The 24,304-nt window shown below is 33.4% G+C and overlaps 1 protein-coding gene across 1 annotated transcript; it reads right to left on the reverse strand.

Annotated features, from left to right (window-relative positions):
- Positions 1–5,812: 5,812 nt before the first annotated feature.
- Positions 5,813–14,078, reverse strand: cd74a (CD74 molecule, major histocompatibility complex, class II invariant chain a). The gene is made up of 8 exons (XM_063001009.1): positions 13,944–14,078; positions 11,606–11,775; positions 11,260–11,363; positions 11,050–11,101; positions 9,339–9,440; positions 8,233–8,427; positions 7,609–7,623; positions 5,813–6,283 (listed from the first exon to the last, which is right to left on the reverse strand). The coding sequence occupies exons 1-7, from the start codon at positions 14,009–14,011 to the stop codon at positions 7,616–7,618; spliced, it is 699 nt and encodes a 232-aa protein (XP_062857079.1). The 5' UTR covers positions 14,012–14,078; the 3' UTR covers positions 5,813–6,283; positions 7,609–7,615.
- Positions 14,079–24,304: the final 10,226 nt, after the last annotated feature.

A 24,304-nucleotide genomic window follows, 5' to 3' on the forward strand; every position in this document is an offset into this window, starting at 1 on the left:
CTCTGCATGCTTTGTTAGCCCCCTTTCATGCTGTTCTTCAATGGTCAGGACCCCCACAGGACCACTACAGAGTAGGTATTATTTGGGTGGTGGATCATTCTCAGCACTGCAGTGACACTGACATGGTGGTGGTGTGTTAGTGTGTGTTGTGCTGGTATGAGCGGATAAGACACAGCAGCGCTGACTGAGTTTTTAAACACCTCTCTGTCACTGCTGGACTGAGAATAGTCCACCAACCAAAAATATCCAGCCAACAGTGCCCCGTGGGCACTTGTGACCACTGATGAAGGTCTAGAAAATGACCAACACAAACAGCAGCAATAGATGAGCGATCGTCTCTGACTTAACATCTACAAGGTGGACCAACTAGGTAGGAGTGTCTAATAGAGTGGACAGTGAGTGGACACGGTATTTAAAAACTCCAGCAGCCCTGCTGTGTCTGATCCACTCATACCAGCACAACACACACTAATACACCACCACCATGTCAGTGTCACTGCAGTGCTGAGAATGACCCACAACCCAAATAATACCTACTCTGTGGTGGTCCTGTGGGGGTCCCGACCACTGAAAACAGGGTGAAAGCAGGCTAAAAAGGTATATAAATTAGCAATTACATCAATGTGCAGGACACTTTCCTCATTTAAAAAATGCCTTTCAAAGTTAATTTTCATATACATTTATTCATATAATGTCCTGCGGATGGAAATGGCACAGATTCGGCGGAATGGCCCAGATCTTTTTAGTGTAAGGTAAAGTTTTATTCCCACCTGCTCTTCCTGTAACTCAGTCTCTATTTGCTTCAGATCATCCTGTATGACTTTCTCATGATCTTCCTTTAGCTTCCTTCTCTGTTCCAGTACCTTCCTGTACCACTCCTGTAAGCTTGTCTCAGCCTGTGTGTTGAGGATTATGTGATTTAAACATTTAACTGGAATCTGTTATTAGTGATACAGTTTTAATTATATTTTAACTAGATTTTTTTTTACTAGTGGCACTTTTAAATCCTTCCACATACCAGGCAGCTTTGTCCTGATTGAGGTGATCCTTTAGATGCATCATTTTGGCTTTCCTCCTCTCTGTGAAGTTCCTCTTTTAATTTTCTAATGTGTTTAACTCTCTCTTGGTTCCTCTCCACGCTGACTCTACCCTCTGCCATCACCATCACCATCATTAGAAGAATATTGATGCATATTTTAGTAAAGAAACAATATACACTTTATATTATATACATTTTCACTGACTCACTTTTTAATCTGCTTATCCTAATCAAGGCTGATTAAGCTGGTGTCTATTCAAACTCTCAATGGGTGCAAGACACACAGAAACACCCTGGATAGAAGAATCTGGAGTTCCTGGATGAAACGGGGACACGGGGAAAACATGCACTGAATTGAACCCAGGACCTTCTTGCTGTGAAGCGACAGTGACACTCACTGAGCCACCGTGCCACCCCCCAAATGTACACAGATGGACAATATGGCAAAACAGACAAGACATGTTGCTGTTTAAGGTTTGCTAATTTGGCTTTACTGGATGTATAAGGATAATGTGCCTAACAAGTTATAGAACTCTTCACTCACCAAAGTAGAGATGTGCCGATCGGGGTTTTTTGTACCGATTCCGGTCTGCGATCTCCTTTCAGGGACATCGGCCGATGGCCGATAGCCGATTGCGATCGGGGGGAGGGGGGGAGGGGGGTTGGGGGGGGTTTAGCAGTAAATAAAATAAATAAACTTAAAAAGAGCCTCACAGTAAAGATAAACCGGAGCAGCGCGCGTGTGTGTGTGTTTGTGTGTGTGTGTGTGTCCTTAGAAGATACGCTTTGTTCACAGTATCGCTATAAGTGATTCACTGATTCATGAGTCGATTCATTTTTCGCCAAGCGTAAGTTTCTCTTCTCAGTTATCTCTCCGTGTTTACTGTTATTAATTAAATGTCGTGGTTTTAAATAAACACCAGCTACTACAGAACATTCTGTGTGACTCTCTTACATTAAAAAGCTTCATTAAAAAGCTTAATTAAACTGCTATTACCACAGATCTGTAACCGACCGTCAGACTCGTTCCGTCTAAGGAGCTAAAAGTTCAGCAGATGATCCTGAACTAACGAATTTGGTAATGAATAAACTTTTGCCTCTGATTGGCTCTGTAACGTTTTCTGTTCTCATCTACGTCACAAGTAAGAACCGCTTACGATTTACCAAAGTGAACCAGGAGTTTATATAACGTGCTGATAGAATCGACTCAGATGTGACCGGGTTGAATTATCTTTTTAAAGTAAATATTACAATCAGCAAAATTACATCGTATGTATGATGCACAACGTTAATGATGTTATTTTAGGTCATGAAGAGCTTTCACTGTGGTTTCTGTACGATGGTTGATGAATGGTGATGTGATGGTTGGCGTCTGGATCAATCCACTGAGCTGTTAACTTAACATGATCTTTATATATCACACGATCGGATCGGCTACTTTTAGGAGATATCGGCCGATCGCCGATAGCATATTTTGATTAAAAATCGGCCGATACCGATTCATAGCCGATCGATCGTCCCATCTCTACACCAAAGTTTAACCAGATGTGTGTTTTGAGTTGCTTTTCTGTACACTGTGGTTGTATACAGTGGTAATTTGAACTGTTTATTTTATTTTCATATAAATACGGTTTAAATTAACAAAATGAGAAATATTATATTTATGACCATTAACTTGTCCAAGACCATTACTAAGTGCAAAACTAAAGATGCTAATTTTAGACACCAGAGATGACATGGCAGGATGTTAACTACAAACCTGTGCAAACTGTTTTTTTTATTATATTTATTCATTATACTTAAAAACATGTCAATAGACCACACACACACACACACACACACACACACCTTTAATGTGCATTGCCATCTCCTCTCTCAGGAGGTCCTGCAGCTTTTTCTTTCTTTCTTCTAGATCAGTCAGAGCTCCCTCCATCATGGATTCACTTTCATTGTTTTCCTGTTGCCAACCACAAATACCATTCTGTCATGCTACAACAAATTTTAATTTTGCTTTATGGGAATTTATTTCAAGCCCTGGCTGGATTATGACTAAATCTGATTTAAGTATTGTTTTTATTACCCATCTATTTAAGATATATCATTTGGTTTTCCTTCTACTTCTCAAAATTAAAATAAACACCTATATTGACTAGTTTTAATAAATACTGTACACTGCAGGCCTCAAACAGCTGGAATTCACGGCAGTGCTGCCATTCAGGAACCCATTTCTATCAAAAACAAATAAAGGTGCATAACTTGGTGTAATTTAGTCTGTTGGATTAACTTTTACCAGTTTTCTATACCTAAATAAATACATGTTAAAATAGACTGCTTTATATATGTGTAATATAATATCTTGCTTAATATTTATAATATAATAATATATTGTGTCATATTTATATTATATTATTTACACAACAGTCTCTCTAGACATGTATCCAGTGCAAAGTGCAAACATAATTTCCTAATAATGCTCCTATGTTCCAAAATGATAATGCTTTCTAACATAGCACTTAGATATATAGTGGTTTAATAAACACCATAAAAAGGCAAACTTATGTAAAGACTCTTCTGAAAAGCAGACTGTAAAGTAGATTTCAATCCCCTTTACCTCAAATCAAGAAGTATGTTTTCTTAAAGAATGTTCAAACTATTCAGGATTTGTATTAAACCATTCCATTCCAACTTAGACTAAAATTCTTCTGGAGGCAGAGGCTGACCAGCCTTCTTATTTAGCTCATAAAATAATGTATTGTTATTCAGTTCTGATTTTTATGTCCAGAGCAGCTATGTATTGTACCCCACAGAAGCAAAGTTTCATTTTTTTGTGCTTCAGCAAAGGAGGCATCTTTCTAAATGCATACATGTCTACAGTACTTAAATATAAAATACCAAATACTGAATATGTCACCTTTTATGTTACATTAAATATTGTTTACAGATGTTAGTACTTACAGGTGTATCCATGCTGCAGAGAGGAAGAATACTGTGTATCCTTTAATCCTCTGTAAAGTAGGTGACTGTGCTACACTTCTATAAAATATTTATAAGTGAGTATTATATTTCCTCAGCAAGCCTTTAGCATGGTATTTAGCACACACTTGTAGCTGAAGCAACTTGCAATTGTGACTGAATACAAACCAAGCAATTAAGGGTGAAGGGCCTTGCTCAATGTTCCAAACAATAGCAACCTGGCAATAGCAACCTGCTTGTTAGGCTACCACTGCCCTAGTAGTATCCAGAGCAAGTTCTTGTCCTCCCTCCCCCTTTTGCGGCTATATCGGCCTTCATTGTTTTGAGAAGGCTTTCTACATGGTTTTAGTCATTTCAAAGGAGAATTTGTGCCCATTCAGTCAAATGAGCAAATGAGGGGTCAGACACTAATGCTAGACGAGAAGTGTGATTCCAATTCTAACATTCAAGACCTATATTTCTACACAGGGACACATTAATGCTGGAGCAGAAGTCTATCTTTGGAAAGCTGTTGCTGAAAAGTTTACATAATGTTTATTCTACGTATATACTCGAGAATAAACTTATTTTTGAAATTACTTCAAAGAGTGGATAGCTTTATTAATAATCAGGTGAATAATCTTAGTAGAATCTTAGCCCTAATCGCTGTCATGTCCTTGTCTTGGTGCTTCCAATAGTATCTTACCCCTCATGTTCTTGTCAGCTTAATTTTAGCCTAGGATTTAGCATTCCTTGTTTAGTACATTTTATGGTTCATGTTACTTTGGGTATTGATTTTGAACACTTCCCAGTCTTAGTTAGCATTTAGCCGTAGCATAGCTACTAGCTTAGCATTTGCCTTTAGCCTAGTCATCCATGTTAATAGTGTAGCTCCCCCTTGTGTTTACAGTGTGTATTGTTTTGCCTTGTTTAGTTCCTTTGTATTTCCAGTAAATTTTGTCTAATCAAACCCCGCTCTATACCACGCAACCTCTGAGCCACTAGTCTCACTCGACTTAATCCTCCACCCAAGACAAGCATCAAGGCTCTACTCTGTACTTGCACCCAAGTGGTGGAACAATCTTCCTCTGTCTGTCCGAACATCTGAGTCTCTCACGGTCTTCAAAAGACAATTAAAAACCCACCTCTTTACTAAACACTTAAGCTGACTTGTACTTACTAACAAATGCTCTTAATAAAAAAAAAAACTTTGATTTTAACAGGGTTTTCAGCAGATTTGTGTTCTTGGACTGTTGTCTACTTAAACTAGAGTAAGGTAACATTTACTATGGAAGCACTTCTGTAAGTCACTCTGGATAAGAGCGTCTGCTAAATGCCGAAAATGTAAATGTAAACATTGTAATGGCATGGTACTGTGTGCTGTTCTGGTTAAAATGTATCAGGTATAGCATTGTTAGTATTTTTTAAAGCACTGTTTACACTTACTGGCCTCTTCACTAAGGACAGACCCTGCTAGCCCCTGTTAACCTGAACAATTTCTGAACACTAGATGCTTTTGGCTTAATAGTTTTGTTAGAGCACTCTTCTTGTCCAGCATTGACGCTAAGGTGTTTAAAAATTAAAATACTGCTGCACCTATGGTTCCATTTCTGGTGGGGGCTGGGGGGTCTGACCTTCCTAAGTAATGCTTCCAAAAGAGGTAAAAATAATATAAAGTAACCCCCCCCCAACTGTCACTGTGTAGTTCTCACTCTGGATAGTACCTTGACTTTGATGGTAAGATTTACAAAGTGTGTTCTTGCTTTGTGTTATGTTTACATGTATTAAACTGTAGCTTGGATGTAAAAACAAGCAGACATGTTAAGAATAGAAAGGTATGGTTTATTTGCAGCCTAATTATTAATTATACATTACTTTTTATACTTATAGCCCCATATCCTTCATGTTTTCTACTAACCTTAAACCTGATTGTGTGAAAAATACTTAATATTAAAAAAAGAAAATTCAACAATACAGACAGACAGAATAAAACACAACAGAAGCTTGTTATTTATGTGGATGTGTCTGTGTGCGCATGTGTGCATATGTGTGTATGTGCAATACTTATAACGACAGTATTATGTAACTTGTAGCTCACCTAAACAGAACAAACAGAATGACATGCTAAGATATTTTATTAGTTAGAAACAAGATTTAATCATTCTGCCTACTGTTAAAAAGAGTCAGTATTAAGATATAAATGAGACTGAAGAGATGAAGTATCTGATTTATATGAAGGAGTCTCTGCTTTGTATGAGCTTCGCATCAAGCTTCCATTCAGCTGACTGTAGTCTGAAAGAAGAAATAATTAAGACAGTCTGTTAGAAATGCTAATATTTCTGTCATTTTTTAAGCACTAAACATTACATCCCATTCCTCACACTTTTAGTACTCAAATCATAATGGGTAATGATTGTTCAATTAGCATTGAACATTTAAGTGCATTAAAGGTGCACTTTGCAAGATGCAAATTTGGCTTTAGTGATTACAAGGAAAACTCATCAGCTTATTTTTCTTTTGCAACCAATGTACTGTAAATTACTGACTCTTTAGCAAAATAATTTGTCATGTTTTCATTTGTGTCTATTAAATAATATGGTAAAGGCTTATATGGATTAAAAATATAGCATGACTAGCAGGACAGATGTAAAAAGGTTGCCTAAATAAGTGGGATTTTTTGGTTATATAATGTTTTCTTAGCCCTGCTTTGATCACATTGGTTTAACAATGAGAGGGAAATATATTATTTAGCCTCTTTAGTTTTGTTATTATTATTATTTTTTGGTATTTATTTTATATATATAAATATATATATATAGGCTTACAAGACTCCGAATGCAAAGAATGATCATTTCCTAAAAAATCCCTAATAGTTCATAGAACATTATTGCTCTCCATACAACTGTTGTTCTCGCTGTTTCCAGGTAGTTCTGCAATATGTTTTGAGTAACTGCTGACTTCACTCTTTCCCTAACTGTCATTAGTCTGAAAGCACAGTGGACAATTTGTGGTTCCAACTTTCCACTTGGAGATTATCAAACCAATCGTGCTGCTGATGATGATGTGTGTTTGCGATGGCTCTTTGGCTTTTTCCATTTAAGTGTTGTTTAAAGACAGCACCAAGTGACATTTGAGAAAGCTGACCCATCTCTGCAGCCAACCATTGCAAAGTGATGACATCATAGTGAAAGGACATAAGAAGCTCCTCTTTACTTTGATTGCTAATGTTTGCATGAGAACATTTGCAGTGTTGCAATGTCTACAACTTCATTTGTTTTATGTCATTTTATATGTGTTAAAAACATTCATTTATTTTGTTTAAACTTGTAAATACATACTTTGTTGTTTATAAGTACGAAGTCTGAAGACAATACTTGTGTGAATTAGTGGATATTATTATTGATAATGTATATATTGTTATACACTGTACTGTCTATTTGTCTATTTTTTGTTGCCTTGCTATCCTTTCGCTGCTGTAACACTGTGAATTTCCCCAATATGGGACTAATAAAGGATTATCTTATCTTATCATATATAAACAATAGGGCTTTAATATGTTACTGTATATTACTGTATATGTATGTTAGTATTGTGTTAATATGTGATAAAACACTTACCAAGTTCTTAGTTGACTGTTGTGGTTCCGACATAAAACAGCACATAGAAAAACATAGAAAACATGTTAATAATTAAATAAACACATTCTATAACAGGTGAAATCAAAAGCTGCATGTAGATTCATTTATATACAATCAAATCTGTAAAATAAAAAGTGGAATGGTGTTGTTAATTAAACTGATACTACACTGATTATTAGAAAGTGGTACGGGTGGATTAATTGTAATGTACCAGTGAAAGCATACGTGACCAATCATGTATACTAAAGGTGTTGATATACAATGAGGTTGTTTTACCTAAAGCAGGGGTGGGGTACATCATTCACAAAATGCTAGTGTGGGTGCAGGTTAATTCTAACCAACCAGAAACTACACTTTTAACTTATTGATTGCTTAAACATTAAAGACAATTGGTTAAATGAGTTTTGTTTGGTTGGAATGAAAACCTAAAGCTACCCTGCCCCTATGTGGATGAGGTTTTTATTCTCCACTTTAGAAACATGTCTATATATATATTAAAGTACAACTTTAGTACCATTACCTTGTGCTGCAACAGGTTTCATAAAAAACCCGGGCTACCTGCCACTGATTAGAGTATCATGCTTACAAATTTTAAAAACCCACCATTGCCACACTCTGGACGTTCACGCTTCAGAGTGCCAGGAACCTCCTTTCCATCCTTATCCACACACCAGCAGAAGCCAGTGCTGTGCCAGCACTGCATGGGCTTGAAGTTGCCTTCCTCATCGCACTGTGGCTGGTAGAAGCCTGGCATCACTCTTCCTGCCTCCACCTTGCACTTTGTCTCCACCTCTACAACTATAGAGACAGAAATACAAGCAAATGTAAAATTGTGAATAAACAGTTCCGATTATGGCACGCTACAGCTCTGATAGTATGGAGACTGAATACATGATTCCTGCTCTTGTTAGGTGTCACCACACTGGATCATTTGACTGCATATTTAATTTAGCACAGTTTTTACAGTGGATGCCCTTCCTGACAAAACCATCCTTTTTATCCAGGCTTGGAACAGGCACTACTGGTGCACTAAGGGTCAATGGCTAGGTTCACATACCTAACCTGAGATTTAAGCACCTGGTTATCAGCAGTGTGGGTCTTATCATTACGCCACGCAAGCTCAATGATTTATATATAAAATTGTATTTGTCAGAATTTTAGTTCATATGTTTTATACTCATGTATAAAATCCTTATCAAAATCTATAGCTGTTTAAAACTATTCAACATAAAATATAGTTCTTTGTATTTTTAGTGCAAAAATATGTCAATGTTAATGACCCATATGTGCTTCCATTCTGTTTTCAACTAATTTAATAACATATGTTTCATTAACTTTAGATATAATTCATTAATTTTGTTGTCATATAAAACTAGCGCTTTATGCTGGTCAGAGACGCAGTGGGTTCCCCTGGGATCACTCACCCATTCATCATAGACACCCATTCATTGTGGAGCCTTGGTCAGCTTCCTCATAGTCAATCATGTCAATATGTAGATGCTCAACCAGCTTTTAGCACCACTGAGGGCTGATACTGCCCCAGGTAATACAATTACTAGTCTTCTGGTAAATGTCTCAACTGGTTTTATTAAGTAAATAAAAACTTTATATAGTAATTCAGGGTAGTCTAATATGTAATACATCTAACTGGGCACACTGCATTGTCCTTTGATAGGAAGCAAATAAAATGTTACAAATTGCTCTCATACCAGGAGTCTCAGTTGTGGCGACTTTCTCCTCACTGAGCTTGTCCTCACTGAAGTCGGTCAGGATAGGCATTTTGCTCATGGGCAGCATCATCCTCCTTGAACCTAGAAACAAAGGTTTAGTGTCCACTTATTAAAGTCTTAACAATTTATGTGTCTGGTAAATTCTTAATATTAGTCAAATCATTTTATAGTAACTTTGGTTTTATTAACAAGCATGATAGACAGTAATCATAGCTGTGTGGAGAGTATGGGCTGAGGGTGTTTCGTTTCTTCATTATTGACCAGCAGCTCAGTTCCTTCCTGCCCATTCTCACTTTTTATGTTATGTTTGCCTTTTTTTTCTTTCCCAATTGAGTTGAATTTACAATAACTTAAAGTAATTACTAATTTGAAAAGCAATGACTACAAAATAATCAGTTTATGACTTTAAAGCTATACATTATTTAAGTCAGGCCTAGCTTATTAATCACTAAAAGTAGTATAAAACTTAACAAAAAGAACATTGTTAAACTGTGTAATATTAGGAGTTCTGTTAACTGAGGATGATTTTCTTATGCTGAGTATTTACTCAACAAAAAATTAGTAACAATGTCATTGTTAAAAGTATTTTAAATTGTTCTACATTTAAAACCTAATTGTTTATCATGGTTTGTTCATGTTTACTTACATATCTTTAAATTTTAATTGTATGATTTATATCAGTAGTAATTCTAGTTGTCTATAAAAATAATAATTAATATTAGTAATTAATATTGTTATATTATTATTATTATTGTTATATAATATATAGGCCAATGATGCAAAAAATCAAGAAACATGGCAACCAACAGCCATATCAACCTTGTAAAAAATTAATTGCAGACTGACCTAATAACCTGTTATAACACTATAAGCAACAATAATATAAGAATAGTTATAATAGAATAATTACTACTTAGAAAACGTAGATACGCTTAGGGTATGGTTAGGGCCAATAGTCATGTTCCCATATTCTACAAGGTCACCAACAATATATACACTGATCAGCCATAACATTAAAACCACCTCCTGTTTTTACACTCACTTTTCATTTTACCAGCTCCACTTACCATATAGAAGCACTTTGTAGTTCTACAATTACTGACTGTAGTCCACCTGTTTCTCTGCATGCTTTTTTAGCCCCCTTTCACCCTGTTCTTAAATGGTCAGGGCTCTCCCAGGACCACCACAGAGCAGGTATTAGACACAGCAATGAAGTGACACTGACATGGTGGTGGTGTGTTAGTGTGCGTTGTGCTGGTGTGAGTGGATCAGACACAGCAATGCTGATGTAGTTTTTAAACACCTCACTGTCACTGCTAGACTGAGAATAGTCCACCAACTAAATATATCCAGCCAACAGCGCCCCGTGCGCAGCGTCCTGTGACCACTGATGAAGGTCTAGAAGATGACCAAGTCACACAGCAGCAATCTACAAGGTGGACCAACTAGAGTGGATGGTGAGTGGACACGGTATTTAAAAACTCCAGCAGCGCTGCTGTGTCTGATCCATACCAGCACAACACACACTAACACACAACCACCATGTCAGTGTCACTGCAGTGCTGAGAATGATCCACCACCTAAATAATACCTGCTATTATGTAGTTTTAAACTAGCATGAAGCTTAATTTGGAACCATGTTCACTGAGACTTAAACAAAAGCAGTTTGACAGCAGTAGGTTTACTGTACCTTCCACAAGGCCACTTCCCTCCTTTGGAGTCAGAAGGCTGGATTGTAGTTTCTATTTAAAAAAGGGAATAAAAACAGGAAGTTTATGTAAGCATTTGCAGGTCTGTAACTCAGTTTGGTTTCTGGTTATTTAGACAATATTAATATTTTGAAATAATAAAATTCTTAAGGCACATGTTGATGCTCTATGTTCTATAATTTAAGTCTCACCGTCAGAGGCTGCTGCTTTTTCACTTCAGTTTTTGGGGTGTCCTCATCCATACCCACCAGCAGTGGCATTTTGCTCATGGGGGCATGCATCATTTTGGGAGCAGCTAAAAGGAAAAAAGGAAAATAAGAAAGTGCACATCAGGATAAAGACTAAAGAATCTGTAATTGTGATAAGACAACCATTTGTAATAAAGATATTAGTAACATTTTACTCCACCCCCACCCAACCAAACTATGTATTTCTGTTTTTTTCTGTGTATTCTGTTTCCTTCTATCATTTTGATTTAGCACAGGACAGTCCCTTACTTTCACTTCCTCATTCCCTTTCTTCAAAATTTTGTCGTACCTGAGAATCTGCGAGTAAGTTCTTTTTTCAGGTTCTCCTGGCCCTGCTCCAGTGAATTCAAATGATCTTTCTGTCCAATCACGTAGAATGCAGTGAATGCCTGGCCCGCCAGCAGAAGACATGCCAACACGGTTAGGCCGGCCACCTTCACCGCCTTAGTATTGGAGTTCCTGTTCGGAAGAGAGGAGGCACACAAACTTAAAATAAAGTGCCTACAAATAACAGTAGTTTCTGGTTTCATGGCTTTCTTGAATTATTATGTACCCGTTCAGGTTATTATGTACTGCCGCCATGTGAAAACATTGGGCAAAAGGCAGAAATACACTCTAAATAGTGCATCAGTCCACTCCAGGACAGTACACATGAAACCATTCACTTTGTTACTTACACTTATTGAAAATTTGGAGCAGCCAACCTACTTTTTCATGTCCAAGGTGGAAAGAAATCAAGTAACCTGAGGAAACCCGCACAGACCTAGAAAGAATGTAGGAACTTAGGTCCCCATGTCAAATAGTGTCATAACAGTCCCGCCATGCTGCCCTGCTTAGTTATTATTATTATTATTATTATTATTATTATTATTGTGTTTGATGTTATTTACTTAATTATTATTAATGTATTGTAATTATTATAATTATTACTTCTTATTGTTATTCCACATTAAATATATTGTATATTATTTCATATTGTTGTTGTGTTTGTTGTTGTTGTTATTTATTTAATTGTAATTAATGTATTCTAATTAATTATAAGTATTACTTCTTATTGTTTATCCACATAAAAATAATGAATTACAATAATAAGGATGCATGATTATTCTAAAAAAATATTATTGTTAAAACCAACCTCGTAACACTCTAAATAGTGCACAGGTCCATTCCAGGACAGTACACATGAAACCATTTACAATCACACTATTGAAATCCGTTATTATTATTGTTGTTGTTTTGTTGTTGTTGTGGTGTTTGTTGTTGTTATTTATTTAATTCTTATTAATGTATTACAATTATTATATTTATTACTTCTTATTGTTATTCCACAAAATAATTTGACAATAATACAATAATAAGGATGCATGATTATTCTAAAAAAATATTGCTGTTAAAACCAACCCTTTTAAATTCAGAACTCCACTAGTAAGTTATTAGACTTTTAAATAATAATAATAAAACAACACCACCACCAACAGCAATAATAATAATAATAATAATAATATAATAATAATAATGCAATATACTATTACATCTAGCCCAGTATAGATTTAATGAGTTAAAAGAGGGAATTGCATTTTTGTTAACAAGAAATTTTAATATATTATTATTATATATATGATTACATTACTATTATATATTATATATAGTATTATATATATTCATTATATTAAATTAATATATATATAACGCTTTATTAAAATTCGACCTGCAAAAACAAAGCCATATATAAATAAATAATATTATATATATATTTATATATATATATTTTAAATATATTAAATTAATATTTATTAAAATTCGACCTGCAAAAATAAAGCCAAGTTTGACTTTCTTTCCTTTCCCTAATAATAATAATAATAATAATAATAATAATAATAATAATAATAATAATAATAATAATAATAATGTAATCTATCATTACATTCAGCCCAATATCGATTTAATAATAGAGGGAATTGCATTTTTGTTAACAAGAAATTGTAATATTATATATATATATATATATATATATATATATATATATATATATTTAATATATTACATTAATATATATAACGCTTTATTAAAATTCGACCTGCAAAAATAAAGCCGTTTGACTTGCTTTCCTTTCTTCTGACCAATCATTAATTTCGCCGACTATGACGTCACAAGTCTCTGGGCAGAATTGAATTTCTATTAATTGCACCTATGGAAGCTGCTTATAAACAAACAGCATTAGATCAACACAAACCATGTTTCAAAATGATCAAACCATCACACAGGCTATACATATAATTGCTTAAACGTTTAAGTTTATTTACACATTAAAATGCAAGCTATAGTGTGAACTGCAGCATGTCACTTTGAATAAATTAAGGTAATATATTACTTCCAAAAGAAAGATTAGTTTTATAATGTTCTATAAGGGTGACTTTACCTCACTATATTTGTGTTGTATTTTGCATATACATAAATTATCTCGTAAAGAAGATTAAAGGGCTAAAATTAAACACAATGCACTAGAACTCCGTTCACTCAGTATAGTTTAATCAGCTGTAACTAGTCTATTAAATAATACTGTATATGTAGGTAAATAACGACATTTTATGGTCATAGATAACATGTATACAGAAATCAGATCTCACCGTCTGGGCTCGGTGAACAGTTCGGTGCTTGGAACTCTCTCAAGCAGTGCTTCATTCTGGCGCTCCATTCTCACAAGTGCGTGTTGTGTATCCTCTTTCTGCACTCCCTTCTCTCTCTGAAGATTAAAACTAAAATGAAAGAGTTAAAATCAATTTATATACCCGTGGGGCGGCACTGTGTTTTTCTTTTTTTTTCTTTTGACCCGTGTGGAAAGTCCCAAACTTCAGTGGTGAGGAGGAGAATGGGCTGGTCCTGACAGTGCACACTACTGTACTAAATAGTATGCATAAACAGACTGCATACCTGTCAATGTTTCATATAGTAGACTTTATCACTACATTTTATATGAATTACATACTCACTCACTGTCCATTTTATCAGCTCCACTTACCATATAGAAGCACTTTGTAGTTCTACAATTACTGACTGTAGTCCATATGTTTCTCTGCATGCTTTGTTAGCCCCTTTTCACCCTGTTCTTTAATGGTCAGGACTCTCCCAGGACCACTACAGAGCAGGTATTTTTGGGTGGTGGATCATTCTTTGCACAGCAGTGACACTTGACTGAGAATAGTCCACCAACCAAAAATATATCCGGTGCCCCATGGGCAGCGTCCTGTGACCACTGATGAAGGTCTAGAAGATGACCAACTCAAACAGCAGCAATAGATGAGCGATCGTCTCTGACTTTACATCTACAATGTAAACCAACTAGGTAGGAGTGTCTAATAGAGTGGACAGTGAGTGGACACGGTATTTAAAAACTCCAGCAGCCCTGCTGTGTCTGATCCACTCATACCAGCACAACACACACTAACACACCACCACCATGTCAGAGTCACTGCAGTGCTGAGAATGATCCACCACCTAAATAATACCTACTCTGTGGTGGTCCTGTGTGGGTCCTGACCTTTGAAGAACAGCATGAAAGGGGGCTAACAAATTATGCAGAGAAACAGGTGGACTACAGTCAGTAATTGTAGAACTACAAAGTGCTTCTATATGGTAAGTGGAGCTGATAAAATGGACAGTGAGTGTAGGAACAAGAAGGTGGTTTTAATGTTATGGCTGATCAGTGTATATATATTCTCCCTTCTGTCTCTGCATACCAGGGTTGGCATTGTTTTTACATCGCATGCCCTTTCTGACACAACCCTCCTACTGCGATCTGGGTTTGGGACTGGCACTCAAAGTGCACTGACAAGTGCACCTTCCAGTGGCTAGGCTGTTTTGGCTATTCCCCCTCCTCAGACCTAGACAATCACGTCCATGCAGATGCCCAACTGGTTGATAGCATGGCTGAAATTCGAACCCCTGGATCCCCAGATCTTAATAGTAGCAGGCTGGCAGACTTTACCACTGCACCACCTGAGCACCCTGAATAATTTTCACTAACCATATTGTTTTGGTCAGGGTTGTAATTGATCCTGTGCCAGCAGATACATGAGATGCAGAAATACAATATTGGCAAGGAGTGAATAGATCATAGGGCATGAACACTTAGACATTCCCTCATTCATTGGTTTAATTTAGAGCATGAATTTTAAAAGAGGGAAAAAATTAAAAGACAAATTCAAACAAACAAACAAACCTAGGTCCCTAGATCTCATGTTGTTGTGGGACATCCACAGTAACTGCGGCACCACCGTGCTACTTTTTCTGGGATATTGTGTTTTTTCCTAATTTAAGCACAACTACAGGGTAAACAAAATAAATATGAGGGACCTAGGAGTGGGTAACGCACAGGAACATGGGCCCTGGAAGCCTGGACATTGGCATGTTTTCCCCATGTTTGGTTGCCCACTATTCAGCCTTTTTGACATTTAGTTAAGTGCCTTATGTTGCTTTGAAATCTGCAAATGAGTCAAAGTGCTAACTTTTAAAGCAGAAACTGATACAGATGGTTAAAATGCAATTAGCATAATGATACTAACATAAATAGATGTGTTTGTATGATGTAGTAAAAGTAAAATTGTTTCTATGTGCTGTTTTCATTATTTTGTCCACCATATGTAGACTACTATTTATTAGGGTAGTACGCAGTTTAGATGGGTTGGTTTCAGTTCTCATTTTTTTAACCTCATTCACATCTGATATTTTATTGGCTGAGCAGCAGCATCATCAGTTGACCAGCAAAGTAAAGGTTGAATTAAACAATGGAATGACTGAGGGAGAATACTGGCTTAAAACGTCTTTCACAAATCTTAAAAATAAAAACTATATTATTTTACAGAACACAGTAGGCTACAACATGCATCTATGGTATAGACATATACACATTTAAAATTATGTTGCTGTATCCTATTGTACTGCAAAGTCCACATTTCATATTTAAAAGTAAAATTTGAAAATAAAAGTCATTGACATAAAATATTACTGCAAAACAATGCAGGGCTTCAACATGTTAGATACATTTAACACACTCTATCTCCCAGCATTTTACTATAGACAGTTTATTGAAGATCCACTTTACCCAGATACAACTGAGTCACTTTCCTACTGTCCAATCTGATTCCTGAATAAATCAGCTCCAATGTACTGTATAAAAGAATATGTACACTAGCCAGGTAAAAATATTCTTTAGATGAATATATACTTTTAGATCCTAATATATACTTGTACAATAACTTTAAACTAGTTGCATATGTGTGAATTAATCCAAAATAGCCATTACCCTAAATGCAGTACTTTGTGACAGTTCTAATAATATAATATTCTGTGTATCTGCTAGAGTTATTTCTTCCACAAATGTAGTAGCATGCAACAGTTGTAGTTATTTTAATGTTGTTATTTGTAGCAATTATAGTTTAGCTTTTTTTTAAATTGGAGCTTTGTTAGAGTTGCAGTAGGGTTACTTTTTAGCAGCTACAGTTTTATTAAAACTAGTGCTTTGTAACAGTTGTAATAATGTAATATTCTTTGTAGCAGCTACAGTTTTATTAAAGTAGTGCTTTGTAACAGTTGTAATAATGTAATATTCTTTGTAGCAGCTACAGTTTTATTAAAGTAGTGCTTTGTAACAGTTGTAATAATGTAATATTCTTTGTAGCAGCTACAGTTTTATTAAAGTAGTGCTTTGTAACAGTTGTAATAATGTAATATTCTTTGTAGCAGCTACAGTTTTATTAAAACTAGTGCTTTGTAACAGTTGTAATAATGTAATATTCTTTGTAGCAGCTACAGTTTTATTAAAGTAGTGCTTTGTAACAGTTGTAATAATGTAATATTATTTGTAGCAGCTACAGTTTTATTAAAGTAGTGCTTTGTAACAGTTGCAATAATGTAATATTCTTTGTAGCAGCTACAGTTTTATTAAAGTAGTGCTTTGTAACAGTTGTAATAATGTAATATTCTTTGTAGCAGCTACAGTTTTATTAAAACTAGTGCTTTGTAACAGTTGTAATAATGTAATATTCTTTGTAGCAGCTACATTTTTATTAAAGTAGTGCTTTGTAACAGTTGCAATAATGTAATATTCTTTGTAGCAGCTACAGTTTTAATAAAGTAGAGCTTTGTAACAGTTGTAATAATGTAATATTCTTTGTAGCAGCTACAGTTTTATTAAAACTAGTGCTTTGTAACAGTTGTAATAATGTAATATTCTTTGTAGCAGCTACATTTTTTATTAAAGTAGTGCTTTGTAACAGTTGTAATAATGTAATATTCTTTGTAGCAGGTACAGTTTTATTAAAGTAGTGCTTTGTAACAGTTGTAATAATGTAATATTATTTGTAGCAGCTACAGTTTTATTAAAGTAGTGCTTTGTAACAGTTGTAATAATGTAATATTATTTGTAGCAGCTACAGTTTTATTAAAGTAGTGCTTTGTAACAGTTGTAATAATGTAATATTATTTGTAGCAGCTACAGTTTTATTAAAGTAGTGCTTTGTAACAGTTGTAATAATGTAATATTCTTTGTAGCAGCTACAGTTTTATTAAAACTAGTGCTTTGTAACAGTTGTAATAATGCAATATTATTTGTAGCAGCTACAGTTTTATTAAAACTAGTGCTTTGTAACAGTTGTAATAATGTAATATTTTTGTAGCAGCTACAGTTTTATTAAAGTAGTGCTTTGTAACAGTTGTAATAATGTAATATTATTTGTAGCAGCTACAGTTTTATTAAAGTAGTACTTTGTAACAGTTGTAATAATGTAATATTATTTGTAGCAGCTACAGTTTTATTAAAACTAGTGCTTTGTAACAGTTGTAATAATGCAATATTTTTGTAGCAGCTACAGTTTTATTAAAGTAGTGCTTTGTAACAGTTGTAATAATGTAATATTCTTTGTAGCAGCTACAGTTTTATTAAAGTAGTATTTTGTAACAGTTGTAATGTAATATTATTTGTAGCAGCTACAGTTTTATTAAAGTAGTGCTTTGTAACAGTTGTAATGTAATATTATTTGTAGCAGCTACAATTTTATTAAAGTAGTACTTTGTAACAGTTGTAATAATGTAATATTATTTGTAGCAGCTACAGTTTTATTAAAACTAGTGCTTTGTAACAGTTGTAATAATGTAATATTCTTTGTAGCAGCTACAGTTTTATTAAAACTAGTGCTTTGTAACAGTTGTAATAATGTAATATTATTTGTAGCAGCTACAGTTTTATTAAAACTAGTGCTTTGTAACAGTTGTAATAATGTAATATTCTTTGTAGCAGCTACAGTTTTATTAAAACTAGTGCTTTGTAACAGTTGTAATAATGTAATATTATTTGTAGCAGCTACAGTTTTATTAAAGTAGTACTTTGTAACAGTTGTAATGTAATATTATTTGTAGCAGCTACAATTTTATTAAAGTAGTACTTTGTAACAGTTGTAATAATGTAATATTATTTGTAGCAGCTACAGTTTTATTAAAACTAGTGCTTTGTAACAGTTGTAATAATGTAATATTCTTTGTAGCAGCTACAGTTTTAATAAAACTAGTGCTTTGTAACAGTTGTAATAATGTAATATTATTTGTAGCAGCTACAGTTTTATTAAAACTAGTGCTTTGTAACAGTTGTAATAATGTAATATTCTTTGTAGCAGCTACATTTTTATTAAAATTGTGGTGCTTTGTAACATTTGTAATAATGTAATATTCTTTGTAGCAGCTACAGTTTTATTAAAGTAGTGCTTTGTAACAGTTGTAATAATGTTATATTCTTTGTAGCAGCTACATTTTTATTAAAGTAGTGCTTTGTAACAGTTGTAATAATGTAATATTCTTTGTAGCAGCTACAGTTTTATTAAAGTAGTGCTTTGTAACAGTTGTAATAATGTAATATTCTTTGTAGCAGCTACATTTTTATTAAAGTAGAGCTTTGTAACAGTTGTAATAATGTAATATTCTTTGTATCAGCTACAGTTTTATTAAAGTAGTGCTTTGTAACAGTTGTAATAATGCAATATTTTTGTAGCAGCTACAGTTTTATTAAAGTAGTGCTTCGTAACAGTTGTAATAATGTAATATTCTTTGTAGCAGCTACAGTTTTATTAAAGTAGTGCTTTGTAACAGTTGTAATAATGTAATATTATTTGTAGCAGCTACAGTTTTATTAAAGTAGTGCTTTGTAACAGTTGTAATAATGTAATATTCTTTGTAGCAGCTACAGTTTTATTAAAACTAGTGCTTTGTAACAGTTGTAATAATGCAATATTATTTGTAGCAGCTACAGTTTTATTAAAACTAGTGCTTTGTAACAGTTGTAATAATGTAATATTTTTGTAGCAGCTACAGTTTTATTAAAGTAGTGCTTTGTAACAGTTGTAATAATGTAATATTATTTGTAGCAGCTACAGTTTTATTAAAGTAGTACTTTGTAACAGTTGTAATAATGTAATATTATTTGTAGCAGCTACAGTTTTATTAAAACTAGTGCTTTGTAACAGTTGTAATAATGCAATATTTTTGTAGCAGCTACAGTTTTATTAAAGTAGTGCTTTGTAACAGTTGTAATAATGTAATATTCTTTGTAGCAGCTACAGTTTTATTAAAGTAGTATTTTGTAACAGTTGTAATGTAATATTATTTGTAGCAGCTACAGTTTTATTAAAGTAGTGCTTTGTAACAGTTGTAATGTAATATTATTTGTAGCAGCTACAATTTTATTAAAGTAGTACTTTGTAACAGTTGTAATAATGTAATATTATTTGTAGCAGCTACAGTTTTATTAAAACTAGTGCTTTGTAACAGTTGTAATAATGTAATATTCTTTGTAGCAGCTACAGTTTTATTAAAACTAGTGCTTTGTAACAGTTGTAATAATGTAATATTATTTGTAGCAGCTACAGTTTTATTAAAACTAGTGCTTTGTAACAGTTGTAATAATGTAATATTCTTTGTAGCAGCTACAGTTTTATTAAAACTAGTGCTTTGTAACAGTTGTAATAATGTAATATTATTTGTAGCAGCTACAGTTTTATTAAAGTAGTACTTTGTAACAGTTGTAATGTAATATTATTTGTAGCAGCTACAATTTTATTAAAGTAGTACTTTGTAACAGTTGTAATAATGTAATATTATTTGTAGCAGCTACAGTTTTATTAAAACTAGTGCTTTGTAACAGTTGTAATAATGTAATATTCTTTGTAGCAGCTACAGTTTTAATAAAACTAGTGCTTTGTAACAGTTGTAATAATGTAATATTATTTGTAGCAGCTACAGTTTTATTAAAACTAGTGCTTTGTAACAGTTGTAATAATGTAATATTCTTTGTAGCAGCTACATTTTTATTAAAATTGTGGTGCTTTGTAACATTTGTAATAATGTAATATTCTTTGTAGCAGCTACAGTTTTATTAAAGTAGTGCTTTGTAACAGTTGTAATAATGTTATATTCTTTGTAGCAGCTACATTTTTATTAAAGTAGTGCTTTGTAACAGTTGTAATAATGTAATATTCTTTGTAGCAGCTACAGTTTTATTAAAGTAGTGCTTTGTAACAGTTGTAATAATGTAATATTCTTTGTAGCAGCTACATTTTTATTAAAGTAGAGCTTTGTAACAGTTGTAATAATGTAATATTCTTTGTATCAGCTACAGTTTTATTAAAGTAGTGCTTTGTAACAGTTGTAATAATGCAATATTTTTGTAGCAGCTACAGTTTTATTAAAGTAGTGCTTCGTAACAGTTGTAATAATGTAATATTCTTTGTAGCAGCTACAGTTTTATTAAAGTAGTGCTTTGTAACAGTTGTAATAATGTAATATTCTTTGTAGCAGCTACAGTTTTATTAAAGTAGTGCTTTGTAACAGTTGTAATAATGTAATATTCTTGTAGCAGCTACAGTTTTATTAAAGTAGTGCTTTGTAACAGTTGTAATAATGTAATATTCTTTGTAGCAGCTACATTTTTATTAAAGTAGTGCTTTGTAACAGTTGTAATAATGTAATATTCTTTGTAGCAGCTACAGTTTTATTAAAGTAGTGCTTCGTAACAGTTGTAATAATGTAATATTCTTTGTAGCAGCTACAGTTTTATTAAAGTAGTGCTTCGTAACAGTTGTAATAATGTAATATTCTTTGTAGCAGCTACAGTTTTATTAAAGTAGTGCTTTGTAACAGTTGTAATAATGTAATATTCTTTGTAGCAGCTACAGTTTTAATAAAGTAGAGCTTTGTAACAGTTGTAATAATGTAATATTCTTTGTAGCAGCTACAGTTTTATTAAAGTAGTGCTTTGTAACAGTTGTAATAATGTAATATTCTTTGTAGCAGCTTTAATTGGACGAAAGGTAGGATACACACAAACACACATTTATACACACACTCAGTCTTAGTACAATTTTAATATCTCCAAATAGGCTTGTCTTTGGACTGTGGGAGAAAAACTGAAGCTCCGAGAGGAAACCTACACAGACACGGGGAGAACATGCAAACTCCACACAAAAAGGACCTGGATCGCTCCTCTTGGGAATCAAACCCAGGATGTGGTTTGTTCTTTACTTAATGTAACACTTTGTAATAATGTAATAATGTTTGTAGCAGTTAAGATTTACTGTTTTTGAATTGAGATGTAATATTCTTTGTAGCAGCTACAGTTTTATTAAAGTAGTGCTTCGTAACAGTTGTAATAATGTAATATTCTTTGTAGCAGCTACAGTTTTATTAAAGTAGTGCTTCGTAACAGTTGTAATAATGTAATATTCTTTGTAGCAGCTACAGTTTTATTAAAGTAGTGCTTTGTAACAGTTGTAATAATGTAATATTCTTTGTAGCAGCTACAGTTTTATTAAAGTAGTGCTTCGTAACAGTTGTAATAATGTAATATTCTTTGTAGCAGCTACAGTTTTATTAAAGTAGTGCTTCGTAACAGTTGTAATAATGTAATATTCTTTGTAGCAGCTACAGTTTTATTAAAGTAGTGCTTCGTAACAGTTGTAATAATGTAATATTCTTTGTAGCAGCTACAGTTTTATTAAAGTAGTGCTTTGTAACAGTTGTAATAATGTAATATTATTTGTAGCAGCTACATTTTTATTAAAGTAGTGCTTTGTAACAGTTGTAATAATGTAATATTCTTTGTAGCAGCTACAGTTTTATTAAAGTAGTGCTTCGTAACAGTTGTAATAATGTAATACTCTTTGTAGCAGCTACAGTTTTAATAAAGTAGAGCTTTGTAACAGTTGTAATAATGTAATATTCTTTGTAGCAGCTACAGTTTTATTAAAGTAGTGCTTTGTAACAGTTGTAATAATGTAATATTCTTTGTAGCAGCTACAGTTTTAATAAAGTAGAGCTTTGTAACAGTTGTAATAATGTAATATTATTTGTAGCAGCTACAGTTTTATTAAAGTAGTGCTTTGTAACAGTTGTAATAATGTAATATTCTTTGTAGCAGCTACAGTTTTATTAAAGTAGTGCTTTGTAACAGTTGTAATAATGTAATATTCTTTGTAGCAGCTACAGTTTTAATAAAGTAGAGCTTTGTAACAGTTGTAATAATGTAATATTCTTTGTAGCAGCTACAGTTTTATTAAAGTAGTGCTTTGTAACAGTTGTAATAATGTAATATTATTTGTAGCAGCTACAGTTTTATTAAAGTAGTGCTTTGTAACAGTTGTAATAATGTAATATTCTTTGTAGCAGCTACAGTTTTAATAAAGTAGAGCTTTGTAACAGTTGTAATAATGTAATATTCTTTGTAGCAGCTACAGTTTTAATAAAGTAGAGCTTTGTAACAGTTGTAATAATGTAATATTCTTTGTAGCAGCTACAGTTTTATTAAAGTAGTGCTTTGTAACAGTTGTAATAATGTAATATTCTTTGTAGCAGCTACAGTTTTAATAAAGTAGAGCTTTGTAACAGTTGTAATAATGTAATATTCTTTGTAGCAGCTACAGTTTTATTAAAGTAGTGCTTTGTAACAGTTGTAATAATGTAATATTCTTTGTAGCAGCTACAGTTTTATTAAAGTAGAGCTTTGTAACAGTTGTAATAATGTAATATTCTTTGTAGCAGCTACAGTTTTATTAAAGTAGTGCTTTGTAACAGTTGTAATAATGTAATATTCTTTGTAGCAGCTTTAATTGGACGAAAGGTAGGATACACACAAACACACATTTATACACACACTCAGTTTTAGGACAATTTTAATATCTCCAAATAGGCTTGTCTTTGGACTGTGGGAGAAAAACTGAAGCTCCGAGAGGAAACCTACACAGACACGGGGAGAACATGCAAACTCCACACAAAAAGGACCTGGATCGCTCCTCTTGGGAATCAAACCCAGGATGTGGTTTGTTCTTTACTTAATGTAACACTTTGTAATAATGTAATAATGTTTGTAGCAGTTAAGATTTACTGTTTTTGAATTGAGATTCCATTAAAGACTTGTATTAATAATCATATTATTCTGTTTAGCAGCTACAATTTACTATTCTTAAAATGTTTTCTTGAACTCTCCTGTATATTTGAATAGTAAGGTTTGTGAATTATCTGCATCTGTATTTTAATGTGGTCATGCCTTTTAATTATTGAGTTTAGGTGTTTTAGCCACACCCATTGCTTACAATAAATAAAATGTATTACATAAAATTAATTATAGGTGTGTGGCAACAGTTTGACACCTGTGCTACACATAGCCCAAAGTAAAGTGCAGAAAAAAGGGTAGTGAAATAAAAAAGTTGCCTACATGTTTGACTTGTGACAAATTAATTAAAAAGTCTCTCAAATTGTATTGAGGATGCAGAACACAATTTTTCTTTAGGTATTGCCTGAGCTAGTGTTTTCATTATAGTTGTAAAAAAACACTGTTTAACATGTCAGTTGATACCATGTGTTGGCAACTATGTGAGGAATAAACTGTAATAAATAGAACCACTTCCACCAGGAGCAAATTAACGCTTAATGAGCCACAGGTGACTGTCAG

The sequence above is a fragment of the Trichomycterus rosablanca genome, chromosome 1 (genome assembly GCF_030014385.1).
Source record: "Trichomycterus rosablanca isolate fTriRos1 chromosome 1, fTriRos1.hap1, whole genome shotgun sequence".
NCBI classification, from domain to species: Eukaryota; Metazoa; Chordata; class Actinopteri; order Siluriformes; family Trichomycteridae; genus Trichomycterus; species Trichomycterus rosablanca.

What these genes read in the sequence shown, in the direction of transcription:
- cd74a (XM_063001009.1), bottom strand. Translation starts at nt 14,011, where the DNA reads ATGGAGCGCCAGAATGAAGCACTGCTTGAGAGAGTTCCAAGCACCGAA. An exon ending in CTGTTCACCGAGCCCAGACG is followed by an intron (nt 11,776 to 13,943) that starts GTGAGATCTGAT and finishes TCTTCCGAACAG; the next exon opens with GAACTCCAATACTAAGGCGG. An exon ending in ACTTACTCGCAGATTCTCAG is followed by an intron (nt 11,364 to 11,605) that starts GTACGACAAAAT and finishes TTTTCCTTTTAG; the next exon opens with CTGCTCCCAAAATGATGCAT.